We start from the raw sequence: 24803 nt of genomic DNA on the forward strand, positions 1-24803 counted from the left end.
CTGAGAGGTGGTTCCAGAATCTCATTCCTTGGATGGTTAGAAACCTTCTAATTTGGCTCATGGCCAGTTTACGTCCATTTGTTCTAGTGTTAACATTGTTCTTTAACCTTAAGTAGCTCTTCACATTCCCTGGTGTTTATCCCCCCCAATGTATTTACAGAAAGCAATCGTATCCCCTTCTCAAAATTTATTTTCGTGATATTCAACTAGTCAAGCTCTTCCAGTCTCCTCTCATAAGACACCCTCCATTCCCCTGATCATCCTAGTAGCTCTTCACTGCATCTGTTCCAGATTATATTAATCTTTCTTGAACATGGGTGACCAGAACTGTACACTGGATTCCAAATGAGGTTTTACCAATGCCTTGTACAAAAGCATTAATACTTCTCTCTCTCTACTGGAAATAGCTCACCTAATACATCCTAGAATCACATTTGCCCTTTTCACAGCTACATGACATTGGTGATTCATAGTCCACCTGTATTGACTAAAACCACCATGTCTCTCTCCTCCTCTGCACTTCCAACTGATCAGCCCCCACTTTGGAACAGAAATTCATATTGTTAGTCCCTAAGTGCATGACCTTGCATTTTGCGCTATTGAATTGCATCTTATTTCTGTCACTCCAGTTTTCAATGTCACCTAGATCTTCCTGTATAATATTCCGATCCTCCTCTATATTGACAATGCCTCCCATCTTTGTATCATCACGTTTCGTTAGCACACTCCTACATTTTGTGCCATCATCATTAATAAAAATATTGAGTAAGACTGGTCCCAAGACTGATCCTTGAGGAGCTCCACCAGTAACCTCAACTTCAGTCCGATAATTCACTTTTCAGCACAACCCTCGACTTCTTCCCATCTTACAATGCTTGCAGTGATCCCCATCTTCCCTAATTTAACTAATGATTTCCCACGTGGTACCGTGTCAAATGCTTTACTGAAGTCTAAATAAATTAAATCTAAAGCACTTCCCTTATCTTAAAAAAAAAAAAAATCAGTTCTTTTCTGAAAGAAAGATCTCAGGTTAGTCTGTTGTGGTCTCACTTTGGTAAACCCATGCTGCATTACATCTCCTTTGCCATTTACCTCTAAATTTAATTGTTCAGAGAGGTAAATGGTGACTTTGTGCTTAAAGAAGTATATTGGTCTCAAAAGATCTGGGTTCAGTTCCCAGTTATGCCAGACTCCCTGTGTGACTCTGGCCAGCTCATCTGTACCTCAATAGCACCACCTATGAGCTGGGGATAAACCATTCTCTCCTCCATTCTTCTTCTGTCTTGTCTACTTAGATTGTGACCTCTTTGGGGCAGGCACAATCTCTTACTCGGTGTCTGTACAGAGCCTAACCCCATAGAATACTGATCTTGGTTGGCACGATCATAATAAATATGGCCAAAACAAACAAAATACCTCTGAAGCAGAAGATCTCAAAATAGAGGGCAATATCTCAGCCCATGATGCTGATGGCATCTGCTGCTATGCACTGGGGAATTTTAAAGACCGTTTTAATAATTTAAGCAAACAGTCTCTTTTTAAAGAAGATTTAAAAAAACAAAATCAAGAAGCCCTACCTTCCCCTCCAAAATATGTTACCTAAAGATATATACATAAATTAAACAAAAAATGTTATCAATGACACCGATGGTAAAAATGCAACATAACTCAGGGCTGCATCTGAAATATACATGTTCTCCATTTTCACAAAATGCCTTTTTATTTTTTTAAATTAAAAGAGGAAAAAAGGGACCCCAGTCTCCTTGAGCCAATTGTTTTGGCAGATCATAAATAAAAGAAGATTTACTGCAGCATCTTTTAAGCCTCATCAAACATGACTGCATAATTTATCTTTCACTACTCGCTCAACACCAGAAAGGCTGATCTGAAGGCGCCTGATAAAAATGAAAAGGGGTACAAAACATGTCAACAACCACTGCCTGGATAGCTATTGAAGTTGTTCATACCAAATGTGTGCAATGACTGCCTTGCCCGCAAGTGTAAGCCCAAAAGAAAACCACAACTTGCAAACTTTCCAAGCACGGCATTTAAAAAAAAAACAAAAAAACCAAAAAACACCCTTTTAAACAATCCACCATTTCTCAAATTTCACCTTTCAGTTACAGTGCTGGTGTTGATTTGGTATTTCTGTGCTGCGTGTCATTTATTCTAGATACAGCTCCTGCTACAACGCAGGTTGCAATGTTGGCTGGAAGAGCCAATATTCCCCTTGCCCTGAGCCTGTAAAGAGACCTGACCTTTGCTCTGCCGTGAGGAAAAGCCCAGCTCTCTTGTTATGGACTCCTGACATCATTATAGGATTACTGAGATCAGGGCCCCATTGTGCTAGGCAACGTATACCCAAACTGGGAGTGACAGTCCCTGCTCTGTATAGCGTACAGTCTACAGAAGACCCACAACGGGTGTGAGGGGAAGCAGAGATAGGGAGAAGTGAAGTGACTTGCTCAAGTTCATTCAGCAAGTCTATGCGAGCAGAGACTAGAATACCTCTCTGCCGAGCACTAGGTCTTGGGGCCTCTTCACTGCAACTTAGACTAGCTCCCAAAGATTCAGCTGCAAGAGCTTCTGTGATGAGCTGCAGGTTTCAGAAAATTCTCTGCAGCAATGTCCCACTGGCCAATGGGCAGGTCACCCTCTGCCACCTCAATGGCTCTGCTGGGAGGCAGAACAGCCCATCGATGAGGATGTAGATGACTTCTATCCCCAGCTCTGACACTAACCTACAGAGACACGGAGGACAAGTCACTTCACCTCTGTCCCCAGCCACGAGGAGGGACAATGCTGCTTACCCACCTTCACAAAGCACTTTGAAATTCATGGATGAAAAGCATCCGTTAAGAACCAAAGTGTCATGCTATTACTGTAAAGCCAAGCGAACCCACAACAGCACATGGCAGAGGCAAGAGTAGAACCCAGGAGCCCTGATCTAACTAGTGCTCTCTGCAGTGGTTTGGAGTAGAACTGGGAAACTGTTCACAGCAAACAGTACACTTAATTAATTTAACGCTGGTCCTTATTGGACAAGTGAACAGACAGCAAAGGCTGTCTGCAGAATGCTTGCATTCAAAAGGTGATTAATGGTTTATATGAACATACTTCTGCCTATAAGCTGATTGTTAACCATTAGCAACTACTCAAAGTGATAGCTGCAATTTATATCCTTATTTAGGCTTGTAACTGGTCCAGATAAATCATATCCTCTCTTCTTCTGCTCTGACAGGTTGTTTTCAAAATGGCAGCTGAAGAGCTCTATTCTACGGTGTATCTACACTGCAGTGAAAACTCGATCTGCGGGACCTGGATTTGCGGCTTCCAAGCCTGCGCTTCAGTGTCCACCCTGCATTGTAATCTGGGCTTACAACTGCTGCAGCCAAGTCTCTCAGCAGTGCTAACGAATTCATACTGCGCTACGCAGACAGTCTCATTTAGGTCTTTGGTGTGAGCTGTGTTCACACTGGGAATGACAGTACTTGGACCCAAAGCCACAGCGGGACTCAGACTGTGACCCTCCTCCACCCACCCCCAGCAGGATTCTAGGACCCCTGTCCTGAGTGCTTGCTGACCCAAGTCAGACTAATGCTTGTGTGTGAATGGAAGGGGCCCTTGGGCGCAAACCTAAAATCAGAGCCTGGGCTTAGTGTACAATGTAGACACACCCTTAATGTGGATTCTCAAGTGAATTGGAAACACTCTATCATGACCATTCTTGTGAACAAACGTTTGCAAATCACAAACGAACGGGATGGTGAACAACAGTCAAGTGACTTCGGTAGAATTTATTTTATAAATACACATCTGCGTGGGGGGAGCCAGTTTTTTCCCCTCTTGCACTCAGTTTTACAAATTGGGATGGAATACAGCATGCACTTTGCCTAGGAGAATTCTTTTGCAAAACAAATTGACGGAAAGAACTTAAGGTTTTTACAGCTGGTGTGAAATAAAATCTGAATTGGAACTGCTACCTGAAGAGTAACAAGTCTAATCTAATGTATCCCATCTGGGTGCCTCTGGGGACCTTCCATCACTGTAGGATCAAGTCTCTCAGCAGTCATGAATGAATTTATTCTCCTAGCCCCTACAGGGTAAGGAAGTATTATCCCCATTGCACAGACAGGGAAGTCCACAGTGGCAAAGCAACTTGCCCGAAGTGGCAAAATCAAGAACTGAATCCAGAGCTGGAGTCCCACTCCAGGGCTTTGACCACATTCTAGATTAACAAATCCTCATTCAAAAATGGAATACGTTTGCCTAGGAAAGGACCGAGAAGGAAACTGCAAAGGGAGACTACAGTGGACAGCAAGCTGGTGGTTGAAATGCCCGTTTGAAATGGCTGGTTCCGATTCTGTTTTCCCCCAGGGTGCAATTATCTTCAAAATACCAGAGCAGCACACTCTCCAAACAGCACTTACAGGCAACAGCCACACGAAGTCAAGGCAGAAAAGCAGCCAGTTAAATATCTAAGCCGCTGTAGGCTGAACCCATGTCTTGACCTTCGTATACAAAGAGCCGTGTACTAATTCACCAAGCTGCTGCTGCTGCTGCTAATACGCACTTGAAGTTTCGTTCTCCCAGCTGAGCCCCAGTGGAGAACAAAGGGCACAGTTCAGATGCTTTCCCTAATCAAAAGTGGCTCCAGATCTCATTAGCAAGTGGCAAAGAAACCTGCCCAACTCCCAGCGGGGCTGGCCAAGTCACCTGCCATGTTGCTGCCACCTCAAAGATTTATCCGGTGTGTACAGCAACTGCTTATTCAAATGGCATCCCCTCCCCCTAGCGCAAGGCACCCATAGCAATCAGCACCATCAGTGCGGGGTGTCATCCCATTATCGATTACTGAGAAAAGAATGGAAACACTCCATCAGGGACCCTAGACTTTACAGAATTCACATGGTCGCCGGGGCGATGCCATACAGAACTCTTAAGCAGCCCCTCCACCATGGTACTGTGCATCGAAAAGCCCCGCTTGACAACCATCACCACTGGGGACTGAACTCAGGGACTCCGTAGCCAAAGCACACACCCTTGTGGGTCAAGACAAGATTAAGTCCCCTAGCTGGTAGCTCCAGCAGACTCATGTCCCCTGTGATTCAGAGGAGGAGAGGATGCGGAATCCCACTGCATACAGCAGCATCTCACTCAGCACTGCAGACCCGTTCTTCAGCGGCAGAGCTGAGCACTGTGTGTGGAGACAGCAGGGTGAATCACCGGGCCTGCAGCGCAGTGCCAAGAGCTGGCATAGTCACCAGGAGCGCCGTTCACACCCATACGTGACGTGTAAAAACCAGCGAGCTGACAAGCGGGGAGGGGAGCAGCAAACTCAGACTTAAGGGGCAAAGTGTGTGTGTGTTCACAACACGTGCACTGTGGAACTGGTCTGGTGGTTGGAACAGGGGTCTGGAGTCAGGACTCCTTGGTTTCTTCGCGGGTCTGGCGCTCATTGAGTGACCTTTAATCAGTCGTTCCTTCAGTGCTGCAGCCTTTCCAATACTACAACTAACTTAAGATACAACTCACCCTTTTGCCAAGACCCAGGGCAAGCTCCCAGCTCCATGTAAGTCAGATTTAGCGACACATAGGCGCTGGGATGAATTTAATCCTTCAAGTCTGGGTTCTGTGTAAGCTTGAAAGCTCGTCTCTCTCACCAACAGAAGTTGACCAATACAAAATATTACCTCACCCACCTTGTGTCTCTCATATCCTGGGACCATGACCCAGCTACACACCACTGCATCCAATGGGTGAATACAGACACGCTCTCAAAGCATTTTAGAGTGAAGAGCATCATTATCCCCATACCAACACCGTAGCTTCCCAGGATTCTTAGTGAACGGTCAGAAAGGGCTCCAAGAAAGATGCCAAAGACCTGTAAAGCATTACATTTAGTTTGCTATCCTACAGGTCCCTACTCAGTCAAATTCCCACTGAGGTTAAGGAGTAATGGCTCGTTATTATTATTCAAAATGTCAAACATCAATAAGGAGAGACAATACCTGGAGCCAGCAAATGTCTCTTATCTTTGCACATTTGCTCACATTTTTAAAATGGCCAAAGAAGCAGGTGTCTGAGAGCCAGGTGGGGGCAGGACTGTTATTTCCTGCTTCAATGAAAAAAACAGGAGTACTTGTGGCACCTTCGAGACTAACAAATGGGGCAAGTGATGCTGCTTTTCCACAATTTCAGCCCGTGCACGTCGACGGAAGCAGTCTATGTAGAAGTCCAGTCTGTTGTTTTGACCTTCAGGAGGAGTCCACACAGAATCCTCCTTTTTGTAGGGTTGGTAGGAAGGATTCTGTGGGTTAGTATGTTGTTCAGAGGTGTGTTGGAAATAGTCTTTGAGTCGGAGATGTCGGAAGTAGGATTCTAGGTCACCACAGACCTGTATCATGTTTGCGAGCCTGGAGGGAAAAAAGGAGAGGCCCCGAGATAGCCCGGCACAAGAGAGTCTGTCCTAAGCGTATAGCCGGAAAGATTAACAATATTGTTGGGTGGGTTAAGGGAACTACTGTTGTGGCATGTAGGAGTTCAGATAGTTTAGTGTCCTTTTTCCTTTGTAGAGAAGCAAAGTTTGTGATGACATTGTTGCACAGCAAGATTAACACAGGGTGAATATGCCACTTGTAAGCCCACCCCAGGACTGAATACTTTGAGTGGGAAGGCTGGCATGTACTTACATCTAACTGCAACCACAAACAGCAAGGGCTGCAAGACCAGCTAAGAGATCTTTCCAGCTGGAATAGCAACATGCAGACACACTGACAACCTCAATAGCATCACATGCACATCTATAGAAAAACCAGAAAACAAGCAACTGGCATTCAGTAGCATACTTCGTTTCTATGCCAAAGCAATTCAGTCACGGTCTCACGTCTTGCCTTTAGAATTCAGCAGTAGAGCTGACTAGATTTTTTGCACGTAAAGGCTGTCACCAGCACTTTGGCTTATTGGTTGTCAAGCAATCTATTTTCAAAGGCAATAATACCAGTCCCATATTGCAACCTTAAGAATCCATTTTCTGTGTTAAAAGGGGAGAGAGAGGGGAAAAAAAATAAATCGATAAAATCGTGTTCCTTCAGTCTCGTTCCATTTGCTTTGCTGTCACTGGTAACCATGGTGCAATCATTCAGAAACCAGAGCATTCATTTTAGTGTTCCTCTCCAACGTAGCACTTGTGGTGTTAATGACATCAGTACAAACTTCATGACAGGTAATAAAACAAAGACTAGACCCAAGATCTGCTGAGTTAGAAGGGACCATTTTTACAATCACATTTCTGATGCAAACTACACTTCAGAGATACCTTTTCAGCTCTTTGCATCTAAAACTATGCCGCCAACATATGAATTCATGTGTTTAACGGGACACCTGTGTGTGCGCGCAAGTGTAACGCCGACAGACCCCGGTTGTCAGTGGGCAGGATCGAACCGGGACCTCTGGAGCTTAGTGCATGAGCCTCTACTGCATGAGCTAAAAGCCAACTGACTCTTAGCTAAAATGAGTCTGCTCTACAGCCTTCTCTCTAAGAGGTCTTGGCACCACTAGATGGCACAGAACACCACACCCAGGAGGTGTGTGGGTTACACAAGTCCCCATTCACTAAAGCAAGCAAGCGTGTACTTTGAAAGTATTTAGATGCCAATGTTTGGCGGGAGCCATGTTAAGGAATTTGGTATTTATTCCATGATCAGAGTGGTGACTAGGTAGAATGAACGTTCATTCAGGATTGTGGAGGTAAGTACAAGTCAAGATGCACTGTAAAGCTAATGTAATGATAGCCCCGTCTGGTTCATTTGAACTCTGGATTTCAAAGCATGTGCCCCCACTGCCTGACCTAAAGGATCGAGTCCATTTGCTCAAACCCAGTAGCAGATCCATTAACCTCCATGTAATGGGTCTAGGTCCCCCTACAGGTACCATGAGACATGGGACCACCCTTTGTAAACGGCAGCATAGTTATTTATGGGGCGAACGAGACTTGCCTTCCATTACAAGGTGCTTTGCGATCTACATATGAGCATCACATGGGGCAAAGTCCCCCCTTTCCCCTCAGGGAAGTGGGCCAGCACAAGGCATATGGACCATTTAAAACGGAGCCCTCCTATTTCCTACACAAGGAAATGGAGGAAAAACAAGGGCACAGGCTGCCTTTGCAACCAGATGTTCTCCATAAAGAGGGAATTGCTTTCTTAATGAAATGCAACATAAAGTTAAGAGTTAGTCTCATCTGTCCTATGCACCCACGGGGTATTGCTCGCCGCTCTAGCCATCTTTCAATACACAGCAAGTATTAATTTGTTATCAATAAAAATGTCACCTGAGCGTAACGGTCACCATATCAGATGCCAAAACACCTCAATTCCGTCATATATATATATATTTTTTTTTTTTACTCAAAACCACCCAAGGAATGAAAAATGCTCAATGTTACACACACACACACACGGCATTGACTCTAATTTGTCTTTGAAGTGTTTCTTCTCACGTTACTTAATGACTTGACCAAAGTTCCATATCCAGGCCAAATTAAAAAAAATTAAAAAAAAAAAAAAAAGCAGCCACCATGGCCAATGCCTTACAGAAAATACTATCAACTAGCCAGTTCCAAGGATTGCTAGGCGAGAGATCTGAATGCCAATTCAGACACATGAAAAACTACACACTGAAGCCAAGTGGCCCTTGATGCTCACAGACTCAAACATTTGGGATGTGGAAAATCATCCATCTGGGAGTAGTTGTAATAGTATTGATTTAGTATGGTCCTGATGCAGAAACCTTTCACATTGTTTTATTATAGACCAGGTCTCTCTCTCTCTCTCTAAGTTATTTGTCTAGAGATCAAATAGCATCATTCAGGGCCACTGATGTAGTGGAGACAATTGAGTTCATCAGGTCGGCTGGCACATGACCTCAGCTTCCACCAGCACAACTCAACATACAGGCATTTGGCAGTTCGGAGTATGCTGTAACGAATTCATGTTCTGAAAGCAATAGGCACCATTACTATATAAGTTACCACCACCATGCACACAGGCAGCTGAGGGCTAGACCCCAGTCTGCTAGCTCACGCGTTGGAAGCCTGTCTCTTTGGAGCTAGATTTAGTGCATGGCCCGGGTGGCCTCTACTGGGGAAACTCTCACAGAGTCTTGGTTGCAAATTAACACCGCCATCACCTGGTGTTCCACCAGGGTTTAATCCCCCACAGGAGGCGACAGTTCCCACTGGCCCAGGCAATGACTCAAGGTCACTGAACACACTCCTCTGACATTCTCTGGGCACATGCACACAGTGAATCTAACGCAACACCCCTAACATGCTAAGTAAAAGAAGAGGATCAGGCACTGTCATAGTATAGACACTTACTACGGCAACAGAAGGGGTTCTTCCTCCACGGACATAAATCCACCTCTTTGGTAGCTAGATTGATGGAAGAATTTTTTCACCGCCCTGAGCAATGCAGTTAAGCCAACCTCACTTTGTAGTTCAGGCCAGCCCTCAGTTTCAATTTCAAGTCAGAAAAACAGATTGCTAAGGAGTGAGCACAATTCTTGTGAAATATGCACCTTTAGAGCCCGTGCAATCAACAGTGGCTCAAAACAGGGTTAGAGTGAGATTGGTAAGTGAGAGAACTAAGTCATCAGCCAAGACACGCTACAGTTAAACTGATGGACAGCATGGATTTGGACCCCCAATAAATTAGCTGAGTACTATGGCAATGAATTAGTCATTAAGGCAACCTTGAAAAGGCTGCTAATCTAGTAACCAATCAAAACTGAAAAGAAAATGCAAGTGACCATTTTTCAATATGCCTTACACAGAGATCTTCAAAAGAAGTTACGTTGAGAGGATACTTTGCATGTTACAAAGTGAGAGAAACTTTAACAAGGTTCCTGTAGCTTAAGTTTTGCAGCTGATGACTTCTCATATAGCTATTTCAATTCTCAGCAGGCCTCCCCACAACATAAGCAGCAAATGCACTGTGTGCTTATGACGTAGGGCTCACTAATGAAATCTCTGGGTAAGCTCCTTGGAGCAGGGATGGTCGTTTCCTTTGTGTGCTTCACCTAGCACAATGGGGGCCCGCTGAGCCCTGTAAGCGCTCTTGTAATTTAAATACTAACCTTAGAAGACGACCTAGAAGGTAGATCAGTGCCAATGGAGGAAAGATGTTGTATTCTTTACCCATTTCTTAGTGAACAAGCACAGACCTCTCAGTGTGCGCCACCACCAGATGCCTGCTTTCTGGCAGTCCCAGTGGACAGTTTCAGGATGGAATGGACTATCAATGAGAGGCAGTGCGGTCTAGGGGATAAGGCATTGGACGAGCCTCATGAGATCTGGATTCTGTCCCTGGTTCAGCTGCCGGCCTTGGGTGAGTCACAATGAGGCCCTGACTTCAGCTGGGGTCTCTAAGTGCTAGAATAATACAATACTAGATGATTAACTGTCCTCCATGCAGTGGGCGATCCCTTCCGTTCCAGGGAGGCACACTGGTGGGGCGGTGTGAAGAAGTCTGCATTGTTCCCAAGCTGCGAATAAACAGAGGACTGCAGTGCTCAGGACTGGCGCTCCAGCATTTTCTGCTTACATCATCACAAAACTTATGGAGGGAAGGGATCTGGGATGAAGATCGTGGGAAACAAAAGGCACACGTGGTTACCCCAAAGAGGACACGTTTCCATCACCCCAAGCCTTCCCTGAACGTTAGAGGCTAGGAGGCTGCGATTTCAGATATACGTGTAAGAAGGGGGTGAATCCTAGGGCGACACTAGTGAAGAGAGACAGACACTGCACACAAAAGCACTTTTTAAGTACCACCATCCATCATATCAATTTCATTACAGAATCTCTCCTGGGCATTCAGACTTCAATACCAAGCACCGCCAGTCTGAAAGAGACAGAACTCAGTCACTGGCTCATGAGTAATACTCCATCCAGGAGCCTTTAAATACCAAATTACAATCAAGGAAGATTAGGGCTTTCTTCTAAATCAAGTTTATTCTCATTTAAACCTAGCCAAACATACTGCATATGCGTCACCCATTGTAGTTAGTCTCATTCTGCTTCCTCTTCCAGACCTTGTTGTGAAGTTGGGACCCGGGCAAATCATCATTGGAGAACAGCACTGGCCAGAGTAGCTGTGGGCTATTTATCCCACAGCCTTCATCAGGCAACATCTGTTACCCACTGGGAATAATTCAGGAACTCTCACCTTTATTTTAAGAAAGCTGAGAATTTTTATTGGAGCCCTTTATGCTCTACCCTTGTTTGGTGGCAGGTGACTCTCCATCCATCATTAAGCTTTGAGGACCACCATGTCTTTTTAAACCCATCAAGGCTCTACCTAACAGCCACCCCCAATTCTGAGAGCCAAGGACGATGGGACCGACTTCTCATTTATTGACTGGAAAAGGTGACGCTGAGCAATAATGCTCCCAGTCATAAGTGCTCCAAGCCTAACAAACCGATCAGAAGCTCCACCTCTCCGAGGCAAAGCCTGCTACTCTTGGGTGCTATCAAATCTCACTGCTCTGGGCACCAGGAAACCAGAAGTTAAACTAGACACGGCCAATACTCACAAGCAACTGTACCATGTTGTTAGTCCAAGGCCTTTGCTGTACCAGTCATGCCCATTACTCGCCATTCAGTCCCAGCATGGTTTAACCCACCATGGAGGTTGGGCTGCTCCAAACCCCAGGCTGATGATTGCGAACCACCCCAGGAGGGAGAGATCAGCCCGATGAGGAAGACCCTGGAGTACCTGTGATAAAAGCCTGAGGTAGGTGAACTGGTGGCGGTGGTGAACCACTGCACTAGTCCACTGGGCATACGCTGGATATAGCTCAGTGGTGGACTTCATGCTCCATCTAGAAATGGGTATAAAGCTGCAAAGTTCTTGTCAAGGAGCAGGCCTGGGACAGACTGTTCCAGCTCACAGGGAGTCCCAACCAGATTCTGAGGACACGATCCCCTAGAGGTCAAGCCACCCATCTTGCAAACCCCATAGGCATGGGACAGTGCCAGACATTCCCCCCTCACTGGCATGGTTGGGTGTCTGCCTGTCAGCAGTTCTGCAGGCTGCTGGGTGTTCAGGTGGGACTGTGGGTTTGGTGCTTGACAAAAAAGCTACACGAGAACTTCAGGGATGGTGCCGACTGTCCACACAGCTGTTTGGATTGGGGTTTTGTTTTACTCCGTCATCCCAGTGAATGTGACTAAACCTGCTGAGCCCACCCCACCCCTCACTGATCAGACTGCAATGCCGTACAACCCCAGCAATGCTGCGTTTCAGCCCTCCACCCTTTCAGTCTCACCAAGCCCAATGGGGCATGAGTTGTAGGAGCAGCGTTTGCCCAGCTGCTCTTAAAAGCAGCCATTTAAAGAAAATCAGAAACCCTAATATGCTGTGAAGCTTTCAGCTAAGACGCCATTCAAGTGACAGATGGGGCGCCTGCCAAGAGCCAACATGCATGCGTTAGGAAACTGCGCCCCAACATCACCCGCAGAGAACTATTACCTTGCAGCTGGGAGAGCCCATGGGCCGACCGTCTTGGGAGCAGCCCCGATTAGAACGCTCGCAACATGATTCTCGCTTGCGGAGCTCTACCTGGCAGCTTGTTTTTCTTCCCCTTTAAGAGTCATTGGAGTGGCCTAAATAACGCGGCTTAGAGCAACCAGGGCAGGTGCGAAGAATTTTAGATTCTGTGCATCTGGGAGTGGGGGCCGTGTCCTATTTTTTGGCGGGGGGGGGGGGGGGAGAAGGGGCAAACCCTTTGCTCCAAGCGTGACCCAAACCCTTCGCAGACCCAAGAGGTCCTGGCTACTGGAGAAGCATGTGAATTTTCAGTACCAAACCCAACAGAACCTCAAACCCTTTCTTAGGGTTACCAGTCCCTACTACTACACGTATTACAAGAGACAAATATAGGGGCAGGTTATTATTTATATTCAATTACATCGCTAGAGGTCTGCAACTGAGAACAGGGCCCCACTGTGCTAGATGTCAATACCTGGGTGTCCTTCCCAAATGAGAAAACTTTGTTAGTTTCAGCCTACCTAACTAAATTCCCCTCTGCTGTTTAAAATTAACATAGGCTGGTTCTTCACCTTCGGCCCTAATCTGTTCTGGAGAGTTGCTGCGCACTGTTAAAACAGCTGCCACGTCCCATCCCACGGGTCAGTGAAGCAATTCCTGTGGGCAGTTTGTTGAGTGCTTTGAGATCCTGAGTCTAATTGAAACATCTCATTCCAATGACTACTTCATTAACATTGTTCCATTACCAGTTACTTGCCCAGTAGAGGACTAAACATACTGCATCTGTTAGAATTCCCATCGGTAACCGGATTCACGCCCTGGACTTTTAAACCACATTGCCCCCAAGTGTTTTCTATTCAAATTGCCAGCTTCACTTCAGCTTGCTGCAGCCGTCACTCAGCCAGCATCTTCCCTAGGACACCATTTCAGTGGTCTACTTTATTTTGTGTACAAATTTAATTAGTTCTGGGAGCCAGTCAGAATAACTAGGAAGAGTCATTTATGTAATTTGTGAAACTAGGTTAGTGTGCCAATAAATATCTTTAGGCTGACAATTTTGAATAAAAATCCCATAATAAAATTATAAATAAAAAACAACACAATTGAACCATCTTAATATCTCTCTGCTTTAAATAGCAGGCTCTCTTTGATTACCAATAAATCTTTAAGCTCTGGGCACTCACAATCATTGTACCTTTGATATGATAGCAGGGAACTCCTCCCACTGACATTTCTATAGACCTTCGGATGGAACACGAAAGGGGAGTGGACATTATAGGCTTTTTATGAATAGATTAAAAAGATGGTGATAAATCCAAAACGGGCTAAAGGGGATACAGTGCAAAGTTATTAAGCCTTGAAATTTACATGCCTGATTGTCCCATTTGCAACACTTACCTCAAGGGGACACTGAAAGATATTCATTATAAATACATTTGCTTAAGTAATGGCCCGATCCTGGAGCTTTTACTTATATGAGCAGTCTAACTAGATCTTCAACAGAACTACTCAGAGTAAGATTTGCGGGTTCGAGCCCCAAAAGCTTAGTTCACTGATTTTTCGAAAATTCGTTTTTAGAATGCTAGAGGTCATTCTAGCAGCAGCAATTTGAACACAGCTTGCAGATTTGTGCTCAGGCCACCAGAGGGTTCCCCATCCTGCTGGTCCCCAAGAGGGCTATATCTGGCTCTGATGTTCAAAAAAGCTGAGCCCCCAGACTGAAATCAACGGAAGTGCCTCCCAAAGTGCATGTATGGCCCTCATCATCCTAGCATGTGAGGATCTGCCAGCCAATCATGGGTTTGATCCTAACAATGGCTTTTCAAGCTAGGGAAAGTATGATCCCCATTTGTAAAGTGGGGAACTGAGGTAGACAACGGACTTGCCCAAAGTCACAGAGGGAGACTGTGGATGAGCTGAGAAATGAACTCAGATCTCTTGGCTCCCAGCCCAGTGTCCCAGACCATCCTTTCTACCCACATGGGGGATCTGGCGAGTGCTCAGGACTTCTAAAGTTCAGGTGAAATGTGGAGATGGGTAGGACATGAGGCTTGAAGCTGTTGCTACAGCAACAACGAGTATTGGCTTTAATATTTCACGTTTTTCTAGTGTTTTTCATGCAAGGCTGTCCTACGGACTATGGACCAGATTATGATAACTTTACTTGCTATTTGACATAAGTAAGGGATCAGAAACAGACTCCAATTTATTAAGCCTCAATAATTCTGCAATGTCGCATTATTATCCCCTTTTAATAGGTGAGGAAACTGAGGCACGAGTTGGTTCACTAACTAGTCTAAAAACATGTTACGTGCCTACCCTGTTTTTTAAAAAGTCATTCCCTTTAATGGACTGAAGTTAGGTATCCAAAAAAACCACCAGATCTTTTGGAATTCAGCACTTGAGCAGGTCAGGGACAGCAGCTCCTAGTCTGCTGTTCTAACCATTATATCACACCCCTGAAGTAAAAAAAAAAAAAAACAAAAAAAAAAAACCAAAGGTGACATCTTTCTCTTCAAGTACTATAGAAGTGGCAGTCGGTATAGCAGGTCTGACCGTGTCCGTATTACATCACCTGTGTAATGCGTTACTTTCAGTCCATGTTCTGTCCTGTTCCACCATGCTTAACCAGAACATGGAGCGCTGGGAAAGCTGAGCAAAGAAAAGGAGATTGCACACTAGTTATGCTGAGACTGCAATTGCTTTATTCCTCCAGTTTTCTTGGCACGCTGTCCTGGGGCAGCACTGTGCCCTTGCTTGTAGGAGCATAATTTTTTTCCAGCACCACAGTTTGAGGCTTTAGACGGGTTTCGCGAACGTTTGTATTTTGTTTGTACTGCATCACCTTTTTTGCGGCCAGTTTCACATTACACAAAATTCCAAAGTACAGAGCCTGCAACAGTGCAAATCAGAGGGCATCACCCTTTGTTACAGTACATTAAAGAGACTCTGCAGCTTTAAAAGGCCAACATTCTACATTCACTATTGTTATATAAGTCACACTTAAGATTTCTACAACTGAAGGATGGGGGGCTGGGGGGAGGGGGGGAATCCATAATTCTCTCCATTAATTTCTGTTTACTTTGTGCATTTGGCAGCACTTTGTAGCGGTCAGTTTTGCCGTTTCCCCTGCAGAGCCAGTTTGTTTGCACGAGTCTTTCACACAAACAGGCAAGAGAAAGGTTTTAAAAAGCAGGAAAATGGGAGTGTGAAAATCGTAAGTATTGGCAGGGGAACTTGGGATCGGTTGTAGGACCCACAACTACTTTTAACTTGCAGTTTAAAAACGGATTTGATTTCAAGCTGAGCGTTCCTTTAAAGCACGCTGCTTCGAGGGTTCACAAGAGCCAAATTTCAACAAAGCACCACGGAGATTATGCAACGTGCTGCAAAACAATTCCTAGAGGGGCTCCGTTTAGTGAGGCACTAAGAACCCTGGGATATGTCCCCAGGAGGCTTAGTGTCTAGCCCAGGTTACTGCAGTGCCAGTGTGGATGCCCCTACATATGTAAGGCTGTGCAGAGCGGATGCTGGCAGGTGGGCTTGGCTAACCTGGGTACCCATCCCTGGGTTTCCAGACCCCAGTTAATTCTGCAGTGAAGACATCCCCATAGTGCTGTGTCCTCTGGTTCTAACGTAGGGCAAACCCAGAGTCATTGTAAATGCTACAAAACAATGACCATATCAGCACCTCTTAACACATTTATTAAGCAGGTTTCTCAGGAGTCAGCCACGCTCCAGATACTTTGTGGGCCCGTAAAGCTCAAAAAACAGAGCAACTTCAACAACCCCTCAACGTTCAAACCAGCAGAGATGCCCTGACTCGAGTGCGGCTGCTCTTATGACAACAGGTTATTTTTAAAAGAGAGCAGGAGGAAAGTGGTCAACTTGCATTTAACTGAAATGCCCAATCCAAACAGACGAGAAAACTTTGTTTTCCTGTTTCAGTCAATTCACAGCCCTGGTGACAGATGCCCTCTGTCTGTTCACCAACACGCACCTACAGCGCAAGCAGCAGCAGGGCAGGCTTCCCTGCTGATGTGCCTGAACCCGGACCTGCAAAGGGTCCATCCCACAGAACCATTCAGTCCGTGGCCTCTCTGGACGATGCTAGCAGAGGAACCAGTGGTGATGGTGGCTGTTGTGATATTAAACCCGCATCCACCAGGAATCATTTCACACAGACCCCACAACACAACTATTACTGGCCTAGATTCAAACCCTGGACGCCTCAGCGAAAGGGGTCTGTGTGGGTCTTACTAATTCCCTGGGTGGGGTCACCCAGCCCACAAGAACAGGTCACTTGTGTGGAGAGTTACAGAGCCATTTCCCATTTTACACTAGGTTACTCTAAAGATGCAAATAGATATGGCCTCTAATGAGGATATTCAATAAACTGCCGAGAGTCCACAATGCGCCAATTATTGGCTGGTATAACGTAAAGCCCCTTGCCATCAGCTTAGCATCCAGATATAAATCACAGCTGCTCACGCCACCTACGCCAACCCTCGGGGAAGGAAAAACACGACCATTGAGTCTCCAACACAAGGGGGGGGGTGTCTCATTTTTCTTAATTTGAAGCAACACGTATTATTGGACTGTCAGCGATGGACTCAAGGTTGTCAAAACCAATTGCATCCAGAAGGAACCATGGGCAGCAGCCTTTAGTCAGTCTGTCAGGCTTGGCTAGATCAATTATGTCACAAACTTGTTCTCACATCTGATACCTTCCAGCCTGCAGTCCCCAGAGCTGGCCACAATGGTCCCTTCTGTGATTACGATTTCCATCCCCTCGTCTTCTGTTGCTTTCTTTTATTTTACTTGACGAGAAAAAACTACCATTCCTTCTTAAAGAGACAGAGAGGGCTTCCACTAAAGAATATTTTTTTTGACATCTTGAGATTTCTCTATCCTTCAAAAAAATAGTTAATGTTTCAGTTTTGCACGTCAAGACTTAACCTAGGGTGACCAGACAGCAAGTGTGAAAAATCGGGACAGGGAGTGGGGGCGGGGGGGGTAATAGTAGCCTATATAAGAAAGAGACCCAAAAATCAGGACTGTTCTGATAAAAATCGGGACATCTGGTCACCCCTGCTTAACCAGATGAAAAGAAACCTTTCAACATGCAGAGAGAAGTGGGATGCTATCTAAAAACTAGCGTGATCTCATCCTCCCTGCCTAGGGTGACCAGATGTCCCGTTTTTAAGGGAGAGTCCTGGTTTTTGGGGACTTTTTCTTATATAGGCGCTTATTACCCCTCACCCTTGTCCCATTTTTTTCCACAGTTGCTAGCTGGTCACCCTATCGCGGTCTCTACTGCTCTTAAGTTTTTCAGACTGCACTTGGTCTCACTTTTTCAGACTCCCTCCACCCCTCTCTGGGAGCTTTATTGGGGCTTTATCATGGGAACAATAGCACAATGGAATCGCTTCACCCACTGTTTGCCGAGTACTTTATTACATGCTCATTCTTTCGGACATCCCTGTCATCGTGGTAATTAGGGCCGAGTGAAAGGCCTTTAGTAAATAGGAACCAATTAACTGCAGGGCACAGGGAATAGGTTTCAGGTTACACTTTCCCTTCCCTATGTATGCAAGGAGCATTAAAACACAGGATGAAACTACAGAAGGGCTGAACCGGTGCGGCTCAGAATGCGGCAGCTCTGGGGGTGGGTGATGTTAGGGTTCCCAACTTTCTAATAGCAGAAAACCAAACACCCTGGCCCTGCCCCTTCCCTGAGGCCCCGCCCCCCACTCACTCCATCCTCCCTCACTCACAGGCTCATTTTACCGGGCTGAGGCAGGGAGTTGGGATGCAGGGCTCTGGGCTGGGGGCATGGGCTCGGGCTTCAAGAGGAGGCCAGAAATGCGGGATTCAGGGTGTGGGAGGGGGCCCCGGGCTGGGGCTGGGGAGTTTAGAGTGCAGGAGGGGGGCCCTGGGCCAGGGGTGTGAAAAAGAGATACCCAACCATAGCTACGCCAACAAAGCCCGCCACGCCAACGCAACCATGCCGAGAGAGGAGGGATTCCAGTGGCAGAGCTAATGGCCGTTCGCAGAGAGGTCTTACTGTCCTAACAAAAACTCCTCCTTCTGTTGCCTTGTCTTGCAGCTACACTAGGGGCACTGTCGGTATAGCTATATAAGCAAAGACCCAGTAGCGTAGACAAGGCCTCACTCTCTCTGTGTTTACAGCCTCGATCAGCTCTCTTCTTGATTGAAGGCTCTAGACGCGGTCATAATACAAATAAATACAAGACGAATCAGCTATGTTGGTTTTTCCTCTGCTGCCCTTGCTCAGATGTCCACGTTCCACCTCATCTTTACTCTGGCCAAACCTGGTGCAGCTGCAGGAATTCCCACTATGGGAACCTGTCAAACCAACTCCTCCTAAAGCTTGGCCACCATTCTCCACAACACCCACGGAAAAGGATCCCTCCATCTCTTGCAGGCCAGAGGCCTAATTCCTCTTGTACTTGCTGATTTTCGTTATAAAAACTCCAGTCAGCTTGGCTTTAATGATGCAAACCAGGATCCCGCCCTGCACCAGAGGGCAATTCACAGCAGCCTTCGCTTCAATTCACTGGCTTGCTGCTAATTTGTGTGAGGGCGGGGTAGGGGAGCGAATTTTTTTCCCCTTGCTAACATAAGCAAAACTTGCTTATTAACTAGATTTAAAAAAGAAAACCTTATTCAAAAAGATGCTGGGAGGGGAGAAAAGGAGCACGTCAAAGAAGTAGGAACTGGAGCCGCCTGGCTAATGTCAGCCATGAAATGCAGCCCCTGCTGGGCCAATCTGAAACACAGAGGAGGCAGGCATTTAATTGCTCTAATTCAGAGTGAAGCTAGCTAATAGTGTATTAGGAATGGGACCCCTGATTTATCCCACAGCTCCTTGTTACAAGGAAAGAGTGTGACGGGTTTGGTCACAGAGACCCCCTTGGGATTGTCACCTGATGTGCTGAATTTACCTCTGAGCCTGTTTTCCCTGCCAGCTTGGGACTCCAGAACCCTGCCTTCTGGAGCCAGACAGGCTAGCCTGCTGCAACCCAGACTCAGGGTCTGAACCGCACCCGCAAAGCTGCAGGCTTTAACCGAAAACCTCAGCAGGTTACTTATCTCCAGCACCCAGACACCCAGTTCCCAATGGGATCCCAACTCCGAATAAATCTGTTTTACACTGTATAAAGCTTATACAGGGTAAACTCATAAATTGTCCACCCTCTATAACACAGATAGGTGCGCATCTCTCTCTCTGTTTGCTCCCCCCAAGTATTAATCACTTACTCTGGGTTTATCCATAAACAAAAGTGATTTTATTAAGTAGGATTTCATAGAATATTAGAGTTAGAAGAGACCTCAGGAGGTCATCTAGTCCAATCCCTGGCTCAAAGTAGGGCCAACACTAACTAAATCATCCCAGCCAGGGTTTTGTCAAGCTGGTCCTTAAAAATGTAAGTGGTTTCAAGTAATAACAGACAGAACAAAGTAAGTGACCAAGCAAAATAAAACAAAAAACACACAAGTCTAAGCCTAATACATTAAGAAACTGATTACAGATAATCTCTCACCCTCAGAGATGTTCCAATAAGCTTCTTTCACAGACTAGACTCCGTCCTAGTCTGGGCCCCATCCTTTCCCTGGTACAGTCCTTGTTAGTTCCAGCAGACATCTTCGGTGGACACTAGGGATTTTCTCATGACTAGAATCTCTTTGTTCTGTTCCACCCCCTTTTATATCTTTGGCACAAGGCAGAAATCTTTTGTTTCTCTGGGTCCCCACCCACCCTTCTAAATGGAAAAGCACCAGGTTTAAGATGGATTCCAGTATCGTGTGACATGTTCACATGCCCTGTGAGACCCCATTCTCCATTCTTCCCGGGCTGGCCTGCACGTACCCAGGAAGGTTTGCAAGTAAACAGAGTCATTTACAGGTCATGGATTCTGAAGCACCCTTAATGGCTTCCACGTAATATGTTTGCATCAGTAATACACGTTTATGTCTTATTCTCCTAACTCCAGGCAGAAATAATACATGTAAACAAATGGGATGACCACACTCAGTAGATCATAAGCTTTGTAATGATACCTTACAAGAGACCTTTTGCATAAAGCATATTCCAGCTACATCATATTTACACTCATAAGTATAATTCCATAAAACATTATGGAGAGCAACGTCACAAAGAGAGAGATCCTAAATATTATGAAAAGGACCAGATCAATCCCCTACATGCCATGAACTGGGGACATGTCTTTTTCAAATCAAGCCTGAGGCAAGTGTTGTGAGCAGAGCGAACCAATATGAAAATATTACTAAATATACCACCTCATTTTAAAGTGTTCCCAGTCCCATGTCCATGGAAGCTATGGATTGCTGCTGTACCACCATAGAATATCAGGGTTGGAAGGGACCTCAGGAGGTCATCTAGTCCAACCCCCTGCTCAAAGCAGGACCAATCCCCAGCTAAATCATCCCAGCCAGGGTTTTGTCAAGCCTAACCATCCGATCTCTCCCTATTTCAACACCCACAGCTGTTCAGCCCCAGATGCATTCCTACCATTTCAAAACTAGCTTCTGCCCCCAGAGCCGCTATGAGTTTTGCCATCGATCTGGCCTTTAACAACTCATGTCTTGCTCAAAAGTCCATAGTGGCTGGGATCTCACTAGTCTTTGTAAATGCACAGGTCACATCATTGCTGGCTACCACTTTGCAAGAATAAGTTTTACATATGGCCAAATACCATTCACTTTATTAGACAGAACAAACAGATACATGGCATACAAAAGGAGAAATATGCCCCAGTGCACAGGGACTGGGCATGCATCTCCTTTCCCTTTAAGTACCACTTTACATCTCATGAAAGGGCTAAGTGGGGCTGAGGCACCCTTCCCCACGGTGAGTTTCAGAATAAAATTCATCCCTCCTAATGCAATGCATCCATTTTTCAAATTTTACCTGTAACTAAAATAGCCCTTCAGGTGCAATGAATCCCTGGAAATCAGCCTCTCCCAAAAACCTTTGAGAGAATCATTTGACTGGCCCTGCTTTCTGAATAGGCAAATTTCCCTTTCTTCACTCAAACTCAGCAAATTTCACTCAAATCTCAGCAAATTTGCGGATGATACTAAACTGGGAGGAGTGGTAGATACGCTGGAGGGGAGGGATAGGATACAGAAGGACCTAGACAAATTGGAGGATTGGGCCAAAAGAAATCTGATGAGGTTCAATAAGGATAAGTGCAGGGTCCTGCACTTAGGACGGAAGAACCCAATGCACAGCTACAGACTAGGGACCGAATGGCTAGGCAGCAGTTCTGCGGAAAAGGACCTAGGGGTGACAGTGGACGAGAAGCTGGATATGAGTCAGCAGTGTGCCCTTGTTGCCAAGAAGGCCAATGGCATTTTGGGATGTATAAGTAGGGGCATAGCGAGCAGATCGAGGGACGTGATCGTTCCCCTCTATTCGACATTGGTGAGGCCTCATCTGGAGTACTGTGTTCAGTTTTGGGCCCCACACTACAAGAAGGATGTGGATAAATTGGAGAGAGTCCAGCGAAGGGCAACAAAAATGATTAGGGGTCTGGAACACCTGACTTATGAGGAGAGGCTGAGGGAGCTGGGATTGTTTAGCCTGCAGAAGAGAAGAATGAGGGGGGATTTGATAGCTGCTTTCAACTACCTGAAAGGGGGTTCCAAAGAGGATGGCTCTAGACTATTCTAAGTGGTGGAAGAGGACAAGACAAGGAGTAATGGTCTCAAGTTGCAGTGGGGGAGGTTCAGGTTGGATATTAGGAAAAACTTTTTCACTAGGAGGGTGGTGAAACACTGGAATGCGTTACCTAGGGAGGTGGTAGAATCTCCTTCCTTAGGAGTTTTTAAGGTCAGGCTTGACAAAGCCCTGGCTGGGATGATTTAACTGGGAATTGGTCCTGCTTCGAGCAGGGGGTTGGACTAGATGACCTTCTGGGGTCCCTTCCAACCCTGATATTCTATGAAACTACAGCACTAGATTCTAGATCAAACTTCTGCAGGTGCAAGTGGCATGATCTCCGCAGATGGCTGCCACAGAGAAATTGTTGCAATGACTGCCAAAAGCCAGGAGAGAAAGAGACGCACACATGTTTTGCTCTGTGGAGTAAAGCAAAAAGGAAAGAAATCTGGCAAGTTACTGTGATTTCTTGGCAGATGAATGAGATAACCAGTTGTAGGACTTTGCTGCCAAAATGCTAAATGCCGGGTATGTTTGTACCAATGTAGTACATGTGTGTAGCTGCACAGCCTCCCAGGGTTGATGTGTAGCATTCATGGAACAAGGAGCTTGCATTGGTGTGGCTCAGCCTGGTTCAAAAGCTTTTATAGATGGGTTATTGAGGCACAAAGATTCATTCCCCAAGTACACGTGCTGAAGTTTAAACCTTGGGAATAGTCCAACCGAAGTCAACAGAACTAGTTTAAGCTAAGCACGTGCAGATCTGTTTGTAGGATCGGGGCCTAAATGACCTGCCCTGGGCAATACACAGAGACAAAAATTGGACCCAGATCTCAAGTCCCAATCCAGTCCCTTCAGCGCATCATCCTTTCTCTCGCTTCTAAGTGAAACTGAAATTATTTCCCCCATTAAAAGCTCTTTCAGGTTTAGTGGCTGACTATTATTAGTCACTAGGATTTTTAGATGACTCCTACTTTGACACTGGCTTCTCCAATCTAATTCCTTTCACAATCTATTTAGTGAAAACGCTGAAAGGTTTTTTCTTTTCTTTTTAAAAAAAGCCGAACGAATGGTAGAGTAAGTGCTACCTTCACAAATCCCCATGGCAGTAGAACCAGCTGCTAATGCTCAGCTTTGGGCACGCTTGCTTGCAAAGAGATTTCTACTGGCCCACTTCAAATATATCCGCTACCACACCCCCGAGCCAGGAAACAGATACAAACGGAAAGCTCTTGAGGGAGCAAGAAAGAGAAGTAAACTTTTCTTACTCGTCACAAAGGTTTGGTTTGGGTCTGAGGCAAAGGGCTAGCGAAGAAGCCATGACGAACCTGTTCTTCAAGTCTCTCCTTGAGACTCACCCCTGCCATGATGGCCACAGAACACTCGACAGCAGCTAAACTGCCAGCGTGCTAGGACGGCTGGACGATCTGCTCAGCTGAAGGGGCTCACTGTTACCTTGTGCGCTGCCCTCTGGTTCCTTGTACTTCAACTGTAAGCTCTCTGGGGCAGCAACCTTCTTTTCATTAGTTGCTTACACAGTTCCCACCACGATGGGGTCCCAGCTGCAGATTGGGCCTCTGCTCCTGGAGACCGACTAATAGAACTGGTTTGTTTCAGTGTCCGTGTGCAAAGCCATCAGCTAAACCACACAGACTACTGTGGACCGAGGCCAGGTTTGAATTCTTGGGAGCCGGGAGCGCTCAGTGGAGGGCCCTTATCTGTTCGTTTTGCCACAGAACCAACCCAGCGTTCTTTGTATGATCCAAGACTCATCTCTGCGCAGGCTCATGCCTAATCACCTGGGTGGACTCTGCAGGTTGGTTTTGTCCCTTTTTCAGAAGTCAGCTATGGCTGCCATGGAAACGGATGCCTTTCAAACCCAACCAAAGGGTGCCCAGACACGATAGCAATGGGTGCCTTAGAAATGCAAAATCATGAAAATAGCACACAAAGCCGACAAAAGACATACTACGTGAAAACAAAGATCTGGAGCTGGGCTGTAGAGACTCAAAGCCAATTTTTGAAAGGGAGGATTCCCGACTGCCTGAACGGACTGACAGCTCGTTAAGGCTGCTAACACAGGAACGAGCAAGAGACCGGTTTCCCCACCGTATCCATATATTAGCTCATCTTGAATTAATTTTCGAATGAGGATGACTGGTAGGAAGAGTTTGATGCCGAACATTCAGCGCCTTCCCCCCGTTTTGAAGCAAGAGAAGGTGTAAAGATTATTCTTTATTTGCTTGCTTTGATTGGAAATGCTGAGACGGTCTCTCGCAGAAGCAAGCATGGAAACGCTTCCTGGGCTAGCTAAACCAAGAGCAGTCTCAGCTTGATACATAGGGAGATGCCATTAACATTAACGGCTATTAGCACCAATGCCGGGATAGTCCAAGGACAATAGGATTCCCTCTTTAAGAGGGGTTTCCATGCAGGATGGAAGAACCCCTTGGCGGTGAAAACCCCTTGCTTTTCCAGCGGTATTCCCACTGCTCTTGTTGAGGAAGCAGCTTGACCTAGCAGGGGATTGGGAGTCAGAGGTT

At 45.9% G+C, this 24803-nt stretch overlaps 1 protein-coding gene across 7 annotated transcripts in view; it reads right to left on the reverse strand.

Annotated features, from left to right (window-relative positions):
- Window positions 1-24803, reverse strand: part of DVL1 (dishevelled segment polarity protein 1) — a 207951-nt gene that overhangs the window by 149786 nt on the left and 33362 nt on the right. Inside the window, exon 1 of one of the 7 annotated variants that reach the window (XM_073317075.2) lies at window positions 11596-11745. The exons of the other annotated variants lie outside the window; for them this stretch is intronic. Coding sequence (XP_073173176.2) covers window positions 11596-11660 — 65 coding nt within the window. The 5' untranslated portion in view covers window positions 11661-11745. Of the gene's footprint in view, window positions 1-11595; window positions 11746-24803 lie in introns of those variants that run through there. 7 annotated transcript variants of the gene reach the window in all.

This window comes from Lepidochelys kempii, chromosome 18 (assembly GCF_965140285.1).
Source record: "Lepidochelys kempii isolate rLepKem1 chromosome 18, rLepKem1.hap1, whole genome shotgun sequence".
NCBI lineage: Eukaryota > Metazoa > Chordata > Testudines > Cheloniidae > Lepidochelys > Lepidochelys kempii.